The 21,639-nt window shown below is 39.6% G+C and overlaps 2 protein-coding genes and 1 non-coding gene across 13 annotated transcripts in view; all 3 read right to left on the bottom strand.

Annotated features, from left to right (window-relative positions):
• LOC124183452 (diacylglycerol kinase eta) overlaps window positions 1–13,057 on the bottom strand; it is a 34,579-nt gene extending 21,522 nt beyond the window's left edge. For 3 of the 9 annotated variants that reach the window (XM_046571956.1, XM_046571955.1, XM_046571954.1), the window contains exons 1-4: window positions 12,463–13,056; window positions 11,777–12,346; window positions 11,480–11,614; window positions 712–792 (exon numbers count right to left, since the gene is read on the bottom strand). In XM_046571956.1, the coding sequence (XP_046427912.1) occupies window positions 712–792; window positions 11,480–11,614; window positions 11,777–12,124 (564 nt within the window). In that variant the 5' untranslated portion in view covers window positions 12,125–12,346; window positions 12,463–13,056. Of the gene's footprint in view, window positions 1–711; window positions 793–2,647; window positions 2,757–8,888; window positions 10,365–11,479; window positions 11,615–11,776; window positions 12,347–12,462 lie in introns of those variants that run through there. The other 6 variants (XM_046571950.1, XM_046571952.1, XM_046571953.1 and 3 more) reach the window with 5 other exon arrangements.
• Window positions 13,058–13,577: 520 nt separating this feature from the next.
• LOC124183454 lies at window positions 13,578–20,962 on the bottom strand. 3 transcript variants are annotated; one of them, XM_046571967.1, is made up of 6 exons: window positions 20,725–20,962; window positions 17,478–17,557; window positions 16,573–17,379; window positions 16,268–16,496; window positions 16,067–16,157; window positions 13,578–15,983 (listed from the first exon to the last, which is right to left on the bottom strand). In XM_046571967.1, exons 2-6 carry the CDS (start codon window positions 17,527–17,529, stop codon window positions 15,873–15,875), a joined length of 1,290 nt encoding a protein of 429 aa, XP_046427923.1. In that variant the 5' UTR covers window positions 17,530–17,557; window positions 20,725–20,962; the 3' UTR covers window positions 13,578–15,872. The 3 variants fall into 3 exon arrangements, with proteins under 3 accessions (XP_046427923.1, XP_046427924.1, XP_046427922.1); XM_046571968.1 differs by lacking the exon at window positions 20,725–20,962 and adding an exon at window positions 20,342–20,363; XM_046571966.1 differs by lacking the exon at window positions 20,725–20,962 and adding an exon at window positions 18,989–19,044.
• On the bottom strand, window positions 19,927–19,999 carry Trnar-acg. The gene has a single exon. It is a non-coding gene; the product is annotated as a tRNA-Arg (tRNA).
• Window positions 20,963–21,639: the final 677 nt, after the last annotated feature.

Raw genomic sequence — 21,639 nt, 5'->3', positions numbered from 1 at the left:
CATGCATCGATTATACGTAATCACATGAAAAAAAAACATTGTACATACGCAGGCATGTATAGGTATACGTATAAGTATATATACGTACGAGTCAATTAAATAATTGGTTAATTAATTAAGATAAATGTAAAACACCGTTGATCGCCACGCCTCGTATGCGTATGAATAAAAAAGATAATGGCCCACTGAGGAAAGTAATAGTCGGAGTAATAATGATAATTGCTCCGTTTTCATTAGCGATACGCAATTAAAACAATTTAAAAGTAAATACAGGACAATGACAACGACAGCGATCGATCGTTTGAGCCAACGTTGTCAAAAACACGCAGGTCTCTCAAAGAGATCGTCGTTTTTATTCACTTCGCCTCACTAATAACGATAACAAGGATAACAATGTAAATCTATAATCATAACAACGACAATAATGATATTCAACCAATCCATCAACCCGAAGTACGAATTAGCTATAAAAGCTAGAAGAGCCGCTGCTGTTGATCAGCTGTACAAGTTTCGTATTCTATCAAATAGGTAATTCGGGGAAACGATGGAATGGGTTTCATAAATTTTGTATTAATTTTTTTATTTTACGCACAACAGCAAACTTCGCGCTTAATGCGATTCGAGATGTGATCGGTAGTACAGTTCACCGCATGCAGATGCAATGCAGTCATAGATATACGTGTTCAAAATGAAATAGGTGACGATAAATACCTGAAAACTGTGGTTCGCGTTCTTAATGCTGCATTCCGCGAACGTCAGATCGGTCAGTTCAATCTCGTCAAATATGCCAGCCTAAAACAAAATGTGAAATGACAGTTTAATTTTAACCCTTTAATTATTCTTTGACCAGGCAAGAAAATTCTGAGCTTCGACACTTTTTATATGCTTTAAAATATTCAATTCGTTGAGATACCATTACTGAACAAAAAAAATAATAACCGTTAAAAAGAAAGCAGTAAATGTGAGTTGCGACGAAATAGTAAAAAAGAATACGAAATCGACGTTAAAGATCAAGTTCAGCAAGAACAACTGTTAAAGAAAGAGAGATCACATTACGAAATAATCCCGTTTAAATTCCTGAAGTGTATCGTTTCACTGATTTCAATAAATCACAGACTCGTTACATGAGCTGCAATGAAACAAGATTATAGGTTACCAGAACAATAAATCACTCTTTCATTGGCCTATTGTATTTTTTCGCTGTAAAAAATCTATCGCTCATGTAACTCGATTCCCAGAGAATTTATAAACTAACTGCAAAACGAGCCTCTAATTTTTGTTCATTACGGTCTCCTGTTGCGCTACAGAACCGATAGTTAAATAGTGTAAAATTGGCTGTTGTTTATTGTGCAGTCTCTGCATAGGCTCGGGAAACTCGGTGTCTGGAGTACAATGAAGGTACATTCGATTACACGGGTGCGTGTGGGAGTTGGAAACTGTTCGTAACAGTTTGACAGTTGAGGCGAAGAGTTTCCGTTTGCGAGAGAATATTGAAATCGAGAAATTTCCATCGAATTTCTATAAAGACTTCCGAATCTTTGAGGCTAACTCGGAGATAGAAACAGCGAAGTACGGAAGGAAGCGCCTGACAACCAGTCGGGGGAATCCCCGCGCGGTATTGGAAGGGAGACAAAAGCGCGGGATATTCAAAACGAAGAACAGTGAACGGTCGATGCTGCTGCGACGCGGCGTTGCGAGTGCCAACAATTCGCATTGGGAGGGTATAAAATCGGTTAGCACGCGCCCCCTGTTCTAATAATAGAATTCCACTCTACTTCTTTCAATTCCCTTCTCTTCCCTTCCCTTATTCTCTCATCTCCTCTCCTTTCTGTGTACGTACATACGCTATGCGAATGCCTTGTGCCGTACGCAGGTACATGTGCACATAACGTACCGATATGAATCTGTACATACACTCGACAAATATAGAATTGCAATCTCCTCCCTCAGGATGATTGGGCGAGTTGATGGCTTGCGAATTGTTTTTCGGTTATATGCGTTGTAGGCTTGTGCGGCTAAATACATACGTCACGTGCATAATATGTGTGCAATGTTGCTGTTGTAATACTGCTTGGTCTGCAACTTTTACCAAACGATATAGGTGTATAATATAAGACGCCGTCTCGCCTGCACGTCTGCCTCGTGATCCACTCGTCAAAAACAAGCTTTCGGTGCGATGATTAAATATTTGCACGTGATGATTACAGATACAATTCGTTCTGTTATGTTCTATTACGGCTTATAGAAAACTGACGAAATTTGAAGACTACTGCTACGATTTATACGAAATTAATAAAATGAGGCGTCGACGACAAGCGTGCAATGCCCTCTGCTATGAAATGGCAAAATCATGAGAAGAAGGCCAAAGAGAGAAACCTGAGACCCAATTTGAGTACAATAAATAATTTTCAAAAATATTTAATCTCGAAAATCAGAGCAGTGTGCTGGCTGCACTATGGTGATACGTACACGTGGTTGATTCCGATGCCGCACACATATTGTCTGTTTATACTCGTTTCTCCCCGTGAACTTTGCAGGTATACGTGAATAATATCATTCACACTGCAGGGAATTGACTATCGAAAGAAGGATGGCGAGAAGAAAACAATAATGAACAAAAGGAAAATGACACTGGACCGCCATTTACCATTTACAGCAGCGAGAACGAAGAACAATTATGAGGTACTGATAGGTGTTCAACCGATGCACCGAAGGTTGAGGAGCTGGTGACGGGTTGGACTTGTCGCGTGGAACGACAGTGCGAAACTGATTGTGAGGAACGACGACCGTCACGAGAACTATAACGCGACACGCCGTATAGAATAGGGTATAGGTATAGATGGACGTATGGATGGGTAGGTGGGTGTAAGGTGGAGGCTGATGATGGAATATAACGAGTTTCGCGGCCGCGTTCTCTCGCACCTATACCTACATAACAAAGAGAAACGTTCTCTGCACCACCAACAGATGCAATAAACAAACGTCTAACAATAACAGTCCCTTCCCCCCCCCCCCCCCGCCCCCTTCCTCCCTCTCGGCAGAGCACGCTTCAGTGTATAATGCGCCTCCGTCATTCGAGCTTTATTATCTCCGTTCGATAGAAACAGGAAGAAAGAAAAAAATAAATAAAATACACACACAAAAACGTAAACGTAGACTAAAAGAGAAAAAAAAAAAAAAATCAGCAGGAATAAGTTTCCGTTTATAGATCACGTAAACACGGTTCACCCACGTTGGAAAAAAAATCGCTCACCTTGCAAAACTTGACGGTTTTTTTCTTTGTCATCGTATCTTTTTTGCTGCATTTTTCACGATTTTTTTAACTTTTGTTTCTTACTTTCCTTCGTATTATTTTAAAAAAACGAGAAAGGAAAAAAAAATTTACAAAGACAGAGCAGCGAGTTTCAGATCTTACTCTCGGTTAGCTCATTTTGTGAACACAATGTAAGCCCGACGAAACTTACCACCAACTTTCCATTGCGACTTGATGTTTCTGTAATTAGAATGAAATGACCTGTTGATAATCGAGTATAATGGGTGGAACGGAATGATAGGCAATCCGCATGTAGAGTTGCTTACTCTGTAGCAATCTGTAAATACGTGTACACACAATTACATCGATTCGCACAATGCGCTGCCGATTTTTTACACGCAATTTTGATATCTGATCCCCTTCTTTCCTCTTTCACGTAATGACAATCTTTATGTTAATCTATATTTAAAGCCCTGACAACCGTGAAGTTGGTCATATCTTTAACACTAATGAATCACGCTTCAGTAGAATCGTATAACGGTCATGCGGGGTGAAATTCAATCCAAACGTGATATTTTGCTTCAAAAATGAGTTCTGAGAATCTGAAAAAAATATCTAGGCATTGTTTAAGGATCGCAGAAAAAGCTCTCTCAGTTTTCCTACCTAAAATTGATTTTTTAAATACTGTGTAGCATCGGCGAATTCAAAGAAAGTCTCTGCCGAAAATGTAGAAAAAAGACCTGTATTTTGCATGATGAATGGCGCCGAGAGGCCGATTTCCACAACTAAGGAACTCTACGAGAAATTTAAAAAGTTTTTGGAGTGAAATTCATTCCCAGTGACCCAGTAGGGTTGAAACAGACACAATATGTTGCATTTCCAGCATCGTTGTTCAGCAAGCCCTAATAAATAACGTAACGGCTATCTCTCGCGATTGCTAGGTTGCCTTTAAACCAGGCGTCACAGCGTCGCATTCATTGCCCAAGAACGCCTTCTAGCCTTTTTTTTTCTTTCATTGGATGATAACACAATTTATTGATCATTGTCACACGATACACCAGCTGGAAATTTTCTTGGAATAATGTAACCCAGGCCTCGGGTTTCAGTAAATTTGTTATGAAGAAAATAGGTAAGGATATAGTAAAACAGAGAAGAAAAATTGGTGGAGAACAGAAGATTACATACGTATTACATACGTATTATATTTAGATATGTGAGGACGAGGGGGGATTGATTTCAATATCTCGAGGGGCAGAACACTGAAGTGTATAAATACCGGTCGATGGCGATGAAATTAAAATGGCAAGCCTTTCGCTATTCTTGAATTTTTAATGATTCTCTAATTTCCCGTTCTACCACGATCTCATTCTTCAAACTTTCAACGGCCATCTTCCATTTTTCATCAATTTTTTTTTTATTCGATACAGTACCAGGGGTATCTAAAGAATCATCAATATCTAATCGAATCCTGCTTGCCTCGAAATTTATAATTCAACTTCAGCAGCAGCGTCATCGGTATACAACATTTTATACCCTACATATCACGTACTCTGTATAGAGTACATTGTATGCTATTCGTGTCCTTAAATATACCTATGTATCCGATACGTTGATACATGAGTGCACGCTGCAAGACGTACGTACAGTACATACAAGAGTATTTATAGTATAAGTACAGATCCAGAATTGTACATGCAGCACAGAGGCATACATAGGTACACCCATTTGCCTTTCAACCGTGAAATTTCAACGCCAGCTCGAACACAACCAATCATGTTCGGTACACAACGAGAGCACTTTCCTCCATGGCTTTGAAGGCAGAAGTGGAGGAAGAAGGAAAAAAAAAAGAGCGAGCGAGCGAGCAGCGCGTCGAGATTTATTCGCCGACGTAAAGCGTCTCTCTCTGCTGCCTAGCGGATAATGACGGTAGAAAAGGAGGACGAGAAGAATGAGGGTTGGATCAGGTGGCTGATAAGAGAGACAGCCGGGATAACGAGGGGTTGGAAAACAGGGCGGCTCTGACACTGACGTTGATGCTGCCGCTACTCCTCCGTCTATTCTAAAACGTCGGTGAACGGCAATCCGCTTTCCCTTCTACACGTATCAGATCGTAATATCGTCGTAAGATTCAATATGGCAACCACAAAACCGGCAATATATCGGCACGCAATGCAATATGGCGAAAAAATGCATGTAGCTCTTGATTGCCCGAGCTTCGGCAACCGGGTAGACCTCCAGTACTGTTTTACCGACGCATCGGTAATCATCGATAAGACAGAGGGTGAACAAACGAGCAAATAAATATCAAATACACGATACCCGACTTTTTCAGGAGTTTTGCGCAGGCTAATTATATTAATTATGAAATACGGGTGTTACGTGTTTTTGTTTCACAGTTTCACGTGGCTAGAATGTTATTCAGAGATGCACGTTGGCATTAATGCAGGCCGGTTGAGTCGATCGCAGAACAGAAGGAAACGATTAAGGCGTGAAACGAAGAGGCGTCACAATACCGTCAAGGCTTCCTCGAGGATCCAAACTCAGTTAATTGTGAGCGAAAATGATTTTCAAGAGTCGCAGTACACTCGCACTCGCAGACACACATACACATTCATACGTTGCGGATCGGAAAAAACCCCGAAACTCCGACATCGATTTCTAACAACGCGAAAATGTTGCGACGTTTCGTTCGAATTTTGCGTGTATGTGTATTACTCTTTCTCCTTATTTCATTGTTCAAAATCTTTTACCGTCCGAATGAGAAAACTCTCGTAAGCAAGGTGAAGGTATCATATAATAATGAGTAAAATAATACAAGAACCGAGAAGAATAGCTACATAGAATGCGCCCAACGGCGATATAATATTACTGAATTACTATACTGTTGCAACGCGGGAGCAACACAGTCTTCTTGGGGCGTCGGCCGAGGTAAAATATTTTAACGCCTTGTTTTGACGCGAACGCTAGAGTAGAGCAAAACGAATGAGTAATGTGATCTCATATCCCCGGAGTAGGAAATCCCTCTGCTGAGGTACAAGGGTGTATATTGTATACTGTATGTATACACCTGACGTACATAGTCTAGTATGTGTATAAAATTTCGCGATACTCTAAAGGTAAATAACGACATGCTGACGCCTTCAGCTACCCCGGTATCGCACGAAAATTCTCTTCCAGGGTATTTGGCGAACTACAAAATCCACTTATTTCCTGTGTCCGTCCGTTTCTTTTTTTTTTTCTTTTTTTCAAGTTAAATCTTGATACTCTTTTTTGTTTCTACAGTGTGATCTTAACTTTCTGTAAAATTATTGTACAACGCAATGTATGTTATACATATATGCTATAAATTATATCTATCTATCTGTCCATTTTATTTAAAAAGATTTTCTGAATCGAAAAAAGCTGGTCGGCGAAGGCATAACGGGTCGAGCGTCGTTTTCGACCTTTGTCAACCTGCAAGGCAAGGATGCCACTGATTGTGAGACATGTTACGATATATTCACATACGAACTGAGTGCCAGGGTGCAAACCCGGAGATTAAATTGCTAACGTCGATGAGATTAAACGGAGTGTTCCCCAATAAAACGCCCCACGTAGTAGATTGATCGATTTTTATTCCGCAGGCCAAACAGGGCAGTATCGCGGTCAGACAGAGAAACACCGATACCATCGTTACGTGCGTTTCTCTACCCGAGAATTGGAAACACCGTTCGCTAATTCAATTAAAAAATTTCACATCGCACACGCGCTCCTCCCGCAAGTTTAAACGCGATGCATATCTGTCTATCTACAAGTCATATTATACGGTACACGCGGCTAGCCAACGATTTTAATTATAGATAACGGTGCTTGTTGCTTGTACTCCCTTCTGATAATATTTCCCCAGGGTGTCCCCCGGGGCTGAAACTGAATATAGATCATAGCGCTGTTTCATCGACCGCGTGCCGACACCTACTGTCAGTAAAACAGATCAGGAAACGCGGAAACCATCGATCCACTGATTTGAATTTTAGGGGTTTCTGTTTTCATCGAGGTTTTCTCGTTTTTTTTTTCCGACGTAGACCCGCGGCGAGACGTTCCATGACGATTATTATTATCTCTCTTCTTGTCCCAGGGAATGTATATGGCTCATTTTATATCCCTGTAAGCTGTGGTAGTATACCTATATTAATTCCGGTTTCTTTCTACATCGAGGAAGAGAATGACAGGCACATATCGAGCGTCACTTTATAGATATACCTCACAGTCATCCCTCTCTCAAGTTTTCCGCAACCCTCTGACCTCTTTCCCGAATTCGTAACCGCTGAACTTTGACCTTTCATTTCCCGCTGCTCGTGGTGTTGGTGGTCGTAGCAGTTAGAATCTGGGGGATAGAGAGATGAAAAGAACGAAGGAAGAGGCCGACGCTTGTGAGAATTAAACAAGAGTAACCCTCCTCCCGCCCCTGTAGCGTTGCATCTCTCCTCGTCTCGCCCTCTCAATCTCTTTTTTCGTGTATTACGGTATAGTTGGCATGTGTTATAGTATAAGTATAGTATTATACGTTGGTATACCGCGTGTATATTGAGCGGTGGCTGAAAGGAGGTCAAGAGATAACCGCCGCATCCCCTGCTGCTGCTGCTCCTGCCGCGGCTTATGTATACATATACCTGCACACCTATGTACATGAATATCCCGGTATAATACCACATTTATGAGACATGCGTCTTATACCTATATATGAGGCATTTCGTGCGAACATTTGATCCTTCGATTATGTCCCACTTGATCTGCGTATGTATAATATATATATTTATGCAATGTACATAGATGTATTTAAGCTATTGCTTCAAGTTCGACGTACAAACTTAGATTTTTATTTTTTATCATTTTTCTCGAATTTTTTTTTAAATAACAAAATTGTCAGTAGCTTTATTTTTCCATGGAGTTTATTCAATAGATGATTCTGTTGCAAGATTTTTTTCTTACGCGAATGTATGATTACTGGCAAATGGTTAATCGTGAAAGAATCGGCCGCGTTGTCGGAAAAATTATATTTTTCTTTACTGCGCAATTCAATTTTCTGCCTCATACATCCCCATCACTTCTTCCTACGAACGTTGCGACGGTTCGCTAGTCGAAAAATTTTTGCTGTATTTCCTCTGGGAACAGAACAAGGATAATAATAAAATAAAAAGACAAACAGCAAGGGAAAATCCGTGGGGATATTGAAAAAAAATTCTAGTTTTGATATTCAATTTCGATGATGTTTTCACTTATTCTCGAAACGACAACGCGATTATTTAAATTTTTATTGAACGTTGAAAGACGAGATTTTTCGTATGTACCGCAGGTATTATATCAACTTTATGCAGTACAGAGGAAATCTGTACCGTGCCGATAGCTATGAGTCCATCCATCAATCATTCTTTCCGACTCTTGTAGAAAAAATAATGGTATAAACGCAAGCAACTTCAGATTGTGGACACAGCGAATCTGTCCAAGTTCGACTGTTGATAATAACGATGAAAAATGAAGTGAAATAAAATAGTAACTGAATGAATATATAATAAACTTTTTTAAATCGTTCCAATGTAATTCTTCCTGGCAATAATAGATTGTAAACAAAAGGTATTACTCAGGACGATAAACTCACCATATAAGAGCCGAGTCTTATTCGGAATGCTCGTTGTCAAAATTTATGAAATATGTGTTCTAGTATGTTTATCGTTATTATTACACTCCTGGATTACAAGTTACAAATATTTTTTCGGCTTTCATCGATTAATGTTCCGCGTTTTAAGTTCAATTTATTTTTGGACACGCGCAGCATAAATTCGACTTATTATTATTGCAGTTATAATTATTATTACTCTGCTATTATTATAGATATACCTATATTAGATGTAAAGACCCTTCAAGTGATTGTCGAGTGGAATGCTTACATTCGTCGTTACTATCAATATTACCATTAATTATTATTAATCATTTTAGTTATTGAACCGCGTTCCCAAGTATAATATACACAGTTTAATTAATTTTCTTCAATGCCTCTCAATGATTATTCATTATTTTACTTATTACCAACATTGTAAGGCTTATTACATGAAAATAATTTTTACTCCGAAGAAGTTTTGTGCATATCGAATAACATAGAAACCGAGCATCGAAATTAAATAAAACGATCTAAAGCTATCCCTTATCAACTCGTGATTTTTTCCCCTTTCCGTTGCGTACTTTAATCGGTAAAACTGTTACGATTATATACGTTTATCGCACGGCCTTCAGTAGTTCATAATCACCATTTATTATACCCAAAGACGATGAGGAAGTAGACAAATTTAAAGTTCGAACAAAAATATACCGAAATATGACGTTAAAAAAGTCTGTGAAAAAAATTATCATTAATTTATGTATTTGTATACATTTGGTTTTTCGTATATATGAAGAGGAAAGAATTTGATTGTCAATCGTCGATGATCGTACACACATCAATGTGTGTGGTATTATATTGTATGTATATACATATATCGTATTAACGTAAGTTTGTAGACGTTATTAGTATGCTTGGTTAAGTACTCGTTTCTTACAGACGTTTGTTCCCATTTTTACAAGCTTCATAACTAACGATAGATAATTAGCTGTGTGCCGTTATACTAGAATTGTGATAATCTATAACATTAGTTCTATAAATATAGTTTGTTTATTGTTTTATTTTGTTGTTGTTTTTTTCTTTTGTTTTCAATTACGGTGGTAGAACAAGAAAAGAGTCGATTATCAATTAATGAGTTTGGAAATTTAAGATTTATTTTATATGTTTATCTCCGCACGAGGCGATATCTGCGCAGGTTTAACGCGACGTATACACGTAAATACAGTGAGGGTATATCATGAATTATTATGGGGTTGAGATTAAGACACGCAGCGGTGGCTGGGCCAGACGAATCGGGTAGTCGGCTGGTTCGTTGCAATTCGTTGATACCCCCAAGTGCAACAAAACTCGCGTCTGTCGGTTGACCGCGGTGCGTGCGACGTGTTACAGGTTTCGCGGCGGGATCGCGACAGCCAAGATATCTCGAGTGCCGACGCAGCGGCGGAGAGACGGCCCCTTGACCGCCGCTACTCTCTTTCTGCCTGCCCGACTGCCTACCCGCCTCGCAGCCCTGCGACGCGGGCCGACAGATCGAACGATCCCAACTTGGCTTTGCGCGCCGAACCGACAACGCGCAGGTCCCACGGATGACAGCAGCTGCGCCTTTTCCCTCCCTGTTTATTTATATGCCCATCTTCACCGGGTGTAAATTATGATTTACGTTGCATCGTTGATTTTCTGTCGTTTCCTTATGGAGAGTCAAGTGAAAGAATAGAGAGGAAGCGAAAGGCAGAGGAAAAACAGGTGGAATAAGAAGATCGCAAGTGAAACTGTAATATGTAAAGCGAGATGGACGCGTTATCGAGAATTCATTTAAAAGAACTGATAGATTCTTCTTTTCTTGAAAGATAATAATTTTCGCTCACAATCTTACATACCAATTGGGGTGGATGGTAGAGCTTTGTAATCGGAAGTTGGGAAAGTTTGAAGAAGGTTTCACGGCACGTACGTCGCATGCCGGAAATTTGATTTTTCTCACAAGCTTTCATCCCTAAATCCGGCTGATTGCGAATCGTTTTGCAGTTTGTGAAAAAATTTTCAAGAAATCCCCGGTCAGAGATACGGATCGAAAATGAAAGGTCACCTACCAACAATTTTCCGCAAAGATTCACGTCTTAAGGAATTAACCCATTTTTTTTTCTTTACTTTTATGATTTCGTTTAAAGTCATCGAAGTTTGAAAGGTCGCGTGAAATTCGTTAAGGCTTATCGCCGAAATACGAATCACACTTATTTCGCATTGTGAAGCGTCGGAACTAGGGGCCTAAGGGGGAAAAAGTATCCCTAGTTTTTTTTTGTCTATCTCACGCCTATTGAAACTTCCGGACGACAGGCGGTCGACACCCGTGTGTGTTCGGTTGCTCTCGCGTGCACCCCACGGCGCATCGGCCGCGCCACCCGCGTCGCGTTGCGTGGTGACGAAAATGAGTAATTCGCTACGCTGTACTACGCTACGCTGAGTTGAGTGTTTTTGGTCGACCACCCACGGCTCGCCGGTATATATAGAGGCATACTTTTCCATCGCGCGTTGTACACCCGCATTGCGTTCAGACGTTACCGTCGCGCTATAATGGAAAAGGAATTCCGTAGACTCACCTCGTCGTCCTTCGAGCAGTAAAGCATTTGATCTTTCAATCTGAAATACCGCCTCCTCCACCGCTGGAATGACCATATTTGTTTCAAGAGGAATCCCTCCTTGGTACAGCAGCCGCCGCCCTCCTGCAGGGATGTCTATATTTCCTCATGGGAAAAACAGAGAGTGGTAAAAATGAACCGAGCTGCGAAATGAATCGCACGAAAATTTGAAAGACAGATTTAGGGGAAATCTGTCAAGCACTTAATGATTATTTTTTTTTTAATCAACACAAAATTCGATATATATTATGGAATTACCTGAACATTATCTTCAATCTCTTCCCGGGTGCCTAATTTCCGTTCCTCATGGTCGTAAAATATTATTCCCGAGGGATCGGTACCACTGTTATAATTTTCATTCTCCTCCCGATTTTCGTCGTCATCGTCGTCATCCTCATCATCGTCATCATCATCATCGTCATCGTCGTTGTCATCATCATCATCATCATCACAGCTGATGCCATTAATATCTTCCTTATTATTGACATTAATATCCTTAGTTGTGTTCTCCTTAATCTCCTTGATCCCGTTTCTCCTCCTCCTATTCCTTCGCCCAGTAATTACCGCGGTCGATGATGTTGCTGCGGATGATACGTCGGTCTCCATTTCCCGCCCACCATGAAAGGTGCAGCAGCCCCTTGTGCTACCCTTGCCTCGCAGTCATCATGCTGTTAGTTTGTTGCCTGTGCAGCCGATGATATTATGTGTCGATTCTCCGCACGCTCATCAATCCTCGGTGACAACGAATTTGTCGTCGTCCTGACTGCAATTACGGCGTCTCTGCGCCGCTCCTCGATCAACGCCCGAGTCCCTCATGTTGTAAATATCCTGTCGGAGAAACGATGCGTACGTAAGTCCATAGTTCGCGGATATTTACACATGTAAACAATGACATCAACAGCTTTGACGGAGGTGGCTGAAGCTGTGATATTTCGCACGCATACCGTGTGATAACGTACGATTCGTGCGGGTTCGGCCCTTGATTTAACAAGTTGGTGGCTGCTATAGGTCAGCCATAGGCGACGTCCAGGTAACGAAATCTTCGAATTCATAACTCGGATCAATTTCTCGATCAGTTGTAATTTATAGTGACATTAATTACCGCCCCTACGGCCTATAGCGTGGAATTTAATCGGGGATTAATAATCACGATCGACGACGTTCGACTGCAGTTTATCGTCATCAAGGCCATTGCCATCACTATCACCACCAAAAGTACTGTTCAGAATTGTTACAACAGGTGTAATACACGGATGCGTTACATGTTCGACGTACATGACATAAAAAAACAATCTTCTTTGGTTGTGAAAGATGGTTACACTGCACTTTTGGTTCGTCACCACGTGTCGTGAGCGTAATTATTAATGCAAAATTTCATGCAGTTTTGTAATTATCACCTGATACCTGTGATGTTATACTGTGTTACGCGTAAGGTCGTAACAGCGGATTAGGGCAGAATATCAAACTACAGCTAGGACTATCTGGGTGCAATTTGTCGGCGCGGAGGCGTGTCTTTGGCCCTTATTCAATTCCTAACCCAACCTGATGGAGACTGGCAAAAAAGAGCGGCTCGACTCGGGCGCCTAGAGTTCAAACGAATCAAATTGTACAGTACCCGCCATCTGTCCAAAACAAAATGCACTGTGTTTGTTCAAAACAACCATCAAGGCGCTCTAACGGAAAATATTATTCGTACATTGCTTGTCGGTAACTGTGGCAGTTTGACAGCCGGTAATTTTTTAGTTGGCAAGAATCAGTCAATATGTTGACGTTTTTGGGTTTTCTTTTGCTTCAAATTTCTCGCCCACGAAATCAGTGGTCTCGCCGTATCTGCGGCTTCGTCAATCAAGCGTCTGTTCGAATATTCTTTCTTTCTTTCCATTTAATTTATTTACATGACATACGTTATTACATGTACTATACAATACGTGATTATTATATGTAATTGTACAGTTCGATTATACATAATTAACACGAAACTGTCGTAGCTGTATAAAATTTACAGTGGCTTGTTACGTGCGATCATGCATTGATCAATGCTATGAATGTAATCACGCGGTGATGCTTTCTTTTTCTTTTTTTAATGTATTCACAACCTTAATTCAATTATACTCACACATATACGACAAAACGAGACAAAACGAAATGATAGACAGGCCGAACGATGCGGCGATGATAACGCGGTCATAGGTTTACTTGCAAATGTGTATATGCGTATATTAAGTAGATATGGTGATTAAAATCTACTTATCAACTAATTTCATAATCTATATCACTATCTATGCATATAGTTATCATTAATATTATTATTATTAGTATTATTATTATTATATAGTTATTTGTATGCGCTACTTTTATCTATCACAATTGATTTTCTGAGAGTTCTCATCTGTGTAACATAGAAATATAATTTACGAGTGGGGATTGTTTTTTTTTCACTCGTTAATTTTTCTTTTTTGTCATTTGGGAAAACTTACAATAGACAATAGTCGAGACAAAAGGATCGCTGAATCGTGTCAAAACTTCAAAGCAAGGTTATTGAAAACTCGTATTTTCGATGTTTTCCCATTTTTCATCAGATTTGTAACAACCCCGTAAAACATGTAAAAAGAACGGCTGAACTAATTTATTAAGAAAATTTCAAACTATGACGAATAATACTATGTGGATAACTACATTGCATCATGGATATTATTACATTTAAATTGCTAAGAAATATAAATGTCATAGACGTAAATGAAACATTCTGGATATGTGCGTAATAAAGGCTTTTTCAAAGCTACATTTCTATGTAGGTATTTTTTGGTCCGATGTTTTTGTCGTTTTTTTTTTTCGCTCCCTCTCATTAATATTCAGTTACAATGATGATTAATAGTAAGTGGTAATAACAGTAATAAATATTACTATAAGCAAGATAAATATAACGATAATAATAGTTATAATTAAATAAAGTAAACTTTACAATCTAGAATTAAATATTATAGGTATTTAGAATATATTTTATACCTACTAGAGCTGTACGATTAATCGTCATGATGGTATATAGTTTCAATCGATTGATTAATCGTGCAGTTCTAATACCTACGGTATTTAGCATAATACTTTTTTTCAAGTTTTTTTTTTCTATAATTCATATGTCTACTCTATAGAGAGAAGCATTGCGACGTCTCTTTCCCAGTTACTAATCAATTGACAGTTATAACAAGATTAGTGATGTAAGAGAATAAAAATCTATGTCTGTATCATGTATACAATACCCGTTATATTTTTACCGCTCATTGCAAGAAGAAGAAAAGTAAGGCAACGAATTCCGAATTGAAAAATAGTTTGCTTCCATAATTCTATTACTATTAATACAAATATCATTATTATTCGTACAATGTCGACCTGAAAGAAAGAATAATGATAAAGGTCCAATACGCCGTGAACCGTTTACACCTGACTAACAGAGATAGAAGATTGTTTTTATAATTTAAAAGATTAGGAATCTCAACGTTATCTATGTTTACTTCAAAACACCCTAAGAAAAAAAAACAAAAAAAAAGAAAAGAAATCTTATTTGTACTTATCCACCCTATAATTTATTGGATCTCATATGGTATTTGCGGCATGTATAATATAGTCACATCGTCCTCCTTCTAACTATTCTTTCTATTGCACTATTCTTTTTTTTCTTCTTATTCACCCACGTATATTAAATATTATAATAATAAGAACAGTTAATTTTTTTGTTTTGTAATAGATCAGTGGTATATTTAAAACTTCATTCTCTTTTTTCGTTTCTAAACGTACAAGTGCAAATTCACGTGCAAAATTATACAATTTGCTTGCATACGTCAATACATTTTTTTGTCATGATTAATAATCATTGCGTATGTTGATAAAAAATTTGTTCATTGGTGATTCATGGACGAATACTATTATTTACATGTTAACGTATGACAATACGTAATATTTACGGAATGTGAACATTCTTATTGCTATATGTATTTCTATTCCAAAGTGGTGTATAAATGAAAAAAAATAAATAACAGAGGAAAAAAGATATATAACAGCGCGAATTTTTCCTGTTCTCCGAAAAAAAAATTGAATAGAAACATTAGGAGTTGCAAGAAAAACAGTAAAAATTAACAGGATGTAAAGAAAAAAAATCAATTACTCAATAATCTTTTTTAAATCATTCTACTAATACTTGGGGCTCATCACAATCTACAAATATTAAAATATTATATGCAATCAGTTTTTGACATTCTACAAGTAAGTAAAATCAATCGACCGACTGCACACGTTCGAGGAATTGATGGTTAAAACTTTTCCATCAACAACGTCTTCAATTTATCCTTACCTCTTTGTTTCACAGTTTCGTGTGCTTGACGCTGTCAGTCCAATAATTTTGGATCGTCATAGCCTCGAGCGAGTTTAAAAATGAGTCGTTGTCCAGGCTGTACATTTCCTCCGAGTTATCCTATTGTCCATCAAAACAAAGGAAAGAAAACATGTCTCAATTGCGAGTTATAGAAGAAATATCACCATAGTAATAGCAATTACCCTGATGGTTGAATCGTCGATGTAACCCGAGCTGTCCGGATTGCTGCATTTGTCACTGTTGAGCGTTTGAGGTGGATTCAAATACCTTCGTCTGTGAATGAAAGAGGAAACTCAAGTTAACCAGAAGAAGGAAAACGTAAAAATTTACCAACTCTTGTGTTATTTCCTGCTAGATATCGATGTACGTGTATATTTATGTACCTGTACATAACGAAACCCAGACTACCCATGGTGCCGAGTAGAACCAGCGTGGCCAAACAGCTTCCAGTGACGGCGGCGACGTCGATGGCGTTTGCAGTCGCGTTTCCTGAATTCTCGGCGAGCCTTTCCTGAGCCTGTTCTTCAGGCCTTTTGTCTCTCTCCTCTTGCTGATAGTCTCCGGCAAAGGCGCTTCTCGCTCTGCTCAGTCTTGGCGACTCGCTAACGGCACCTGGAATTAGAATTTGTGTAAATTGAGAACCGATCTTTTTCAAACGAGAAAACACGCATTTGCGCAGTTATTTTACCTTGTAGAATGGAAGCTGCAGTGGCTATCATCCTCGTTTCAACGGCCTCGTCGTCTCTCAGATTCTCGACCTCGTCATTATCATCATTAACATTAGTGGAAGGAATAAATTTAGTTCTGTCTAAGACCAGCTTAAACCTATTAGTAGTCGACGGTGTCTGTGTCGTTTCTTCACCGTCCTCCTCCTCCTCCTCCTCCGCGTCTTTCACGCGAAGCGGAAGTACCGCCAGATTACGATCGTCCTCCTCATCCTCGGTGTTGTTTTTTCTCCGGTAATCATCCGTCGTCTTGAATTTGTCTCCAGTAATTTTCGTCAATCGCGACGTTTTGTTACCGCCGTTCAAAATCCACGTGATTTTACTGTCCTTCTTCAACGACGAAGATAAACTTCTCAAGCTATTATTGTACTTGTTTTGTATATTGACGGCGTTTTCTTCGTCGCCTGGGTTATTTAATACTGATGAATTTCTCCCATCCTTCTTCCGCTTTTCTTCCTTGTATAAGTTATTGCTAATTCCTTTTCCCGTTCCGTTATCGTTGTTGTTATCAGGTCTGATAATTACGGCGAGAAGATTTCGCGGCTCGCCGGGATTCGCGGTTTCGTTCGAAACGGCATCAACCCGCACGGGAATTTTATCCTGACGCAAAGGTTCGATTTCCGCCGCTTTAGACGCCTGATAAATGTCCCCTGTGACATTGTTTATACCCGGTAAAATCGGCGTCACCGTAGTCACCGGAATACGAACACCGCGGTCTTCCTGGACTTTTAAAGCCGTCGTGAACTGCGTTGTAGGAGCTCCCAGAATAACTGCAATATAAAGAAAGAATCTGTTTAGCGAGCAACCTATTACCCTGGCAGTCGTGGTATTCGATTTTTGCTTATCAATGCGAAATGATCATGCTCACCGGTAAATCGCAGAGTAACCCAAAACCAATGCATCCACCAGTGGAGGGTCATCGCGGCATTCGAATCGCGTCGGGAACTCCTGCGCAAATTAAAAATATTCTTCAATATTAGAATATTACGGATCAGGCGGGAGTCTTTTGTCTACACATGCAACGATGATTAATTTAATAACCGCGTTAAATATGTAGTTATTCATAATTAATGTTTCCAGGTTGTTTCAAGGTCACTTAGTATAGCTTACGGCGTTCGTTTCGATTTCTTTTCCCAGACTATACCGAGTCTATCGAATGCGATTCGAAGCGCAAAAATATATATTAGATTATCGGATTAATCGCAACGTGTGCAATGTGGACATGATATGTATGCCTACGTGCAATACATACATACATATATGTATAATAATATCGAGGCCACGGAGAAACACGCCTAAGTGTATATAAATATACGAATGTATAGCTGGACATGACGATGCGAAGGAGGATATACCTACCTATGTATAATGATGTTTGTAAAACTGTGTCGACCGGAAGCCAAATGAAATACGCGCGCGGGTTTATGTGTATCATACACATTACATTATTACACCAATACCAACAACTCCTAGCCGAACCCTCGGATCGTGTATTTTTTACATCCGCATGCACGTTGCTCGTGATTATAATGTGGAATACACGTCTATTCGCTTATTTTCTCCAAACGCGGGAAAATTTTACAACTTACATGGGTATGTGTAATGTAGACAATAAGTCTGCACTGCTGAGACTGATTCGTCGTGCTACTTGAATAATTTAAAAAGAAAGTTTAAAGCATCGCGCGTTAGAGTGCAGTTGATGCAGATATTTCAGTCTAGCAGCTGCCTCGGTATAAGCAGCGCGTCTCGCTCTGTAATTATACCTGCATTATACCTAATTAACACGAAAACAGTATGAATATAGATATAAATTAAGCTGCATAATTCATACCACGATAACGACAATTTTGCTAAAATAAAATTCCCTAACTTTTCCCATCAAAAAATTCAGAATTCCCCGACGTTTTCCCACAGAACTTAGGTAATGTTGGGCAGCTTTTACAAACAAAAGCTCCAGAAGTTGTGCACCTTGAATGTACAATTATGGATCTAAAAAACACATATATAGTATTGCTTCGATTCACACGAATAATTAGAAATTTAACGATACCATTCCGAAAGTTAGCTTAGCTGAATTTACGATACACAGCTGAAGTTTGATATCGGTTTATAAAAAAAGTGCGTTTTTCCCTACGGACCATCATAATTCTCTGACTTTTCCCTATAGATGAAATTCCGTGACTATTCTCGGTTTTCCTGGTTTTTCCAGGTCTGTCACCACCCTGAATAATACAATAGAATCGAAAACGGAGATAAATTTTCTCAATTATTGTATTCCTGCCGTGAGTGAGTTTCAATGATGAATACCTATTTTACATGTGGGGGGAGGGGCGTTAAAATATTCTGGAATTGTAAATCTATTTAAACCACAAACTGTACCGTGAAATAATAATCGCACAAACGATACATGAATATGACATATTCGTCACACCCGAAACGGAACTTTTCGAGTGAATCACTATGTCGGAATCACACAATCGGTATGATGTTATATACCCGAGTTATAATAATTACACGGCTTCAAATAGCCAGCTGAGAGCCACTGCGCGAATTATATCTCTCGGTGTTATAAATAATTCGGGGATGTAAAATTGTTAATCTCGCTGTAACCAGATGTTTCTATAATCAAAGACGAAATGAATAACTCTCGACTCGTCGATTCCATGACGGAAAACTGAATTTACCGTCCGTTTTTGCGTATTATATTCTCTAGTCTCTCGAAATCGGCAATTCTGATAGGCTGACGCACATGACGTCATATTTTCATGACGAGCACAGCCGTCGGTGCGCGGTTGCTTTCGAAACCCTTGAATAACTGCTGCTCTACGGACTCCGTTAAGTCAAGAAGCCTGTTAGTTTCGTGCACACTTATCGTTAATAAAATTGACGACTATTAATCGGTGTTGGTGTTGTTACGGGAGTATATATCGTGTACAGGAACCGGGAGAGGCTGAATTGTCATGCTCTCTTAAATCCGAGACCGCGGCGAAACCGTCGACGCGAATCGTGACATGTACATAGTTGTAACTAAAACTGCACCGCCGCTCCTTCTTTGCTTTAATCTTCTTGCCCGGCACGCTTTAGATGTGCTCTTTGTTTGTTCCTTTACGCGGATGTCGAAACAATTTAACTGATCCGTTACGTTCATACCGGGTGATTCATTATTCTCACCCGCAACGATGAATTAGAAAACGATTTAGAGAATTGATATTTAGAAAGGAGGAAAGAATAGTTGAGAATAATTGCCAACCATTGGATCGTCGATTTTACTGCTAAAACGTGTGCGTCTACAGAAAAAAAAGGAGAAAAAAAACTACCGATCCTGCCAGGATTCGAACCTGGAATCTTCTGATCCGTAGTCAGACGCGTTATCCGTTGCGCCACAGGACCTTGTTGGGGATGCTCTAGCAGTGGCGAAACACAAATGACGACCGGCCGAATATCACGCCGGTGATAACTATCACGCAGAAACGTGAAACGAATCGTTTACGATCTACACCGCGTGTTACGTATACGAAATTCGAACTACGCGTCATCGAATGGACGTATAGGCGAGTTATTTTTACGCTGTTCCTGAATCGTATTTTCTATTCGAATTTGTTGAAAATGTCGATAGATTTCCAACTCGATTAGCAGCAACAATTACGTATTTTATGCAGGCTGTAGAGAATCTGTTTCGCTTTTAAATCGGTATTGAATTAAAAAAGCGAACAATATCACAGGTGTACGTACCTAGTTCAGTTGGTGGGCTACAGCTGTCAGTAAATACGTTAATAGAACGGCGATAAAGCCGAGAAAGACCAGAGAAATAAACAATTGGTAAAAATAGTCATCAAGAGACAGAGAAAGAAACAAGGAGAGAGAGAGAGAAGGTAGCGGACGGACGGCTGGATGTCGTTCGATCTATGTTCTATTGGATAAAAATTGGTATATACACATACGCTAAATAAATATTACTCAATTCACTCGAAACCTTCACACAGCTTTGTGTGAATATGAAATTTGGCCGTCCATCCTACTAAATTCACGGTAATTATAAAGCAGATAGAAAAAGATTTGAGATAAGATAGTCAAATCTGGCAACAACAATGATTACGCACGAAAAATAATCCTACCTGGAGGTATAATATCGATAATGATATTATTGTCTGTCGTCAGGCTGTACACACGCGGGAACAGCAGGGTTAAAAGTATCCGTGGATGTGTTTCACACCCTGATCATTGTCACTGTAATACGCGGTGCACAACATTGCGGCATAAGCGCGTGTGTTCTTGCATTTAATGAACTCGCGTTGACACGCACGAGTTATACGACTCGTGAAAACTGTCGCGAAACGTCAATTGACTCGCTGTTGCCGCCATTTTGTTATTGTGTATATGAAAATTACCACCACCTCCACCTCCGCCACAGGCGCATGCCCGTCTTCAGGTGCGCAGAAAACCACCTGTGTGTTGCCACGAGTGGGTGGGCCTAGGGAGTCGCCATCTAGTGGTCATGCTCACAGGTACCAGAGGTAACGGCAGTGCTTTATACCATAGACTTATAAAGATATGCTTTATACTTGCCTCCTAATTATAGACAAATCAGAGTACAGTCCACTGCGCTCCGAACAACTTCGTTGCTGTCTTGTTAGCACGCGGCTCGTATTGCCCCGGCGAAACTCAGAGCTCTTCAGGTGGATTTGTACTTGATTTACCACAATTATGCATTATTATCGCATCAGGGAAATAACCACCCATGTACCGAAAATGGTACAAAGTACAAATGACAGCAAATTTGACTGTACTTGCGGGCAATAGTTTTACAAAAAAATTTCTACAGGATATGGAACCTACGTATGTATGCGTATTCTGTTTGATTGTGCAATCAATCTGAAAAAGGTAGATGTTATGAAAGCTTTGAAAGCTGTTAGCAGGCAGACCTCTCTAAATGCAAAACCCTTCGATTTGGTAAAAATAATGGAAGAGACTGAGCCAGCAAACGCTTAAGGTTTTCAAGTTCAAAATGGTCGGATACAGATAGATACTTA

Source organism: Neodiprion fabricii, chromosome 5 (assembly GCF_021155785.1).
Source record: "Neodiprion fabricii isolate iyNeoFabr1 chromosome 5, iyNeoFabr1.1, whole genome shotgun sequence".
Taxonomy (NCBI): domain Eukaryota; kingdom Metazoa; phylum Arthropoda; class Insecta; order Hymenoptera; family Diprionidae; genus Neodiprion; species Neodiprion fabricii.
The sequence above is the reverse complement of the archived record's forward strand: the minus strand, read 5'-3'. Positions and strand labels throughout refer to the sequence as shown.

Coding starts and splice junctions, on each gene's coding strand:
- LOC124183454 (XM_046571966.1), bottom strand. CDS start 19,029: ATGTCATATTCATGTATCGTTTGTGCGATTATTATTTCACG. Junction 17,558..18,988: donor TGTGCGATTATTATTTCACG/GTACAGTTTGTG, acceptor TAATTTGCGCAG/GAGTTCCCGACGCGATTCGA. Junction 15,984..16,066: donor TCGACGATTCAACCATCAGG/GTAATTGCTATT, acceptor GATGGACAATAG/GATAACTCGGAGGAAATGTA.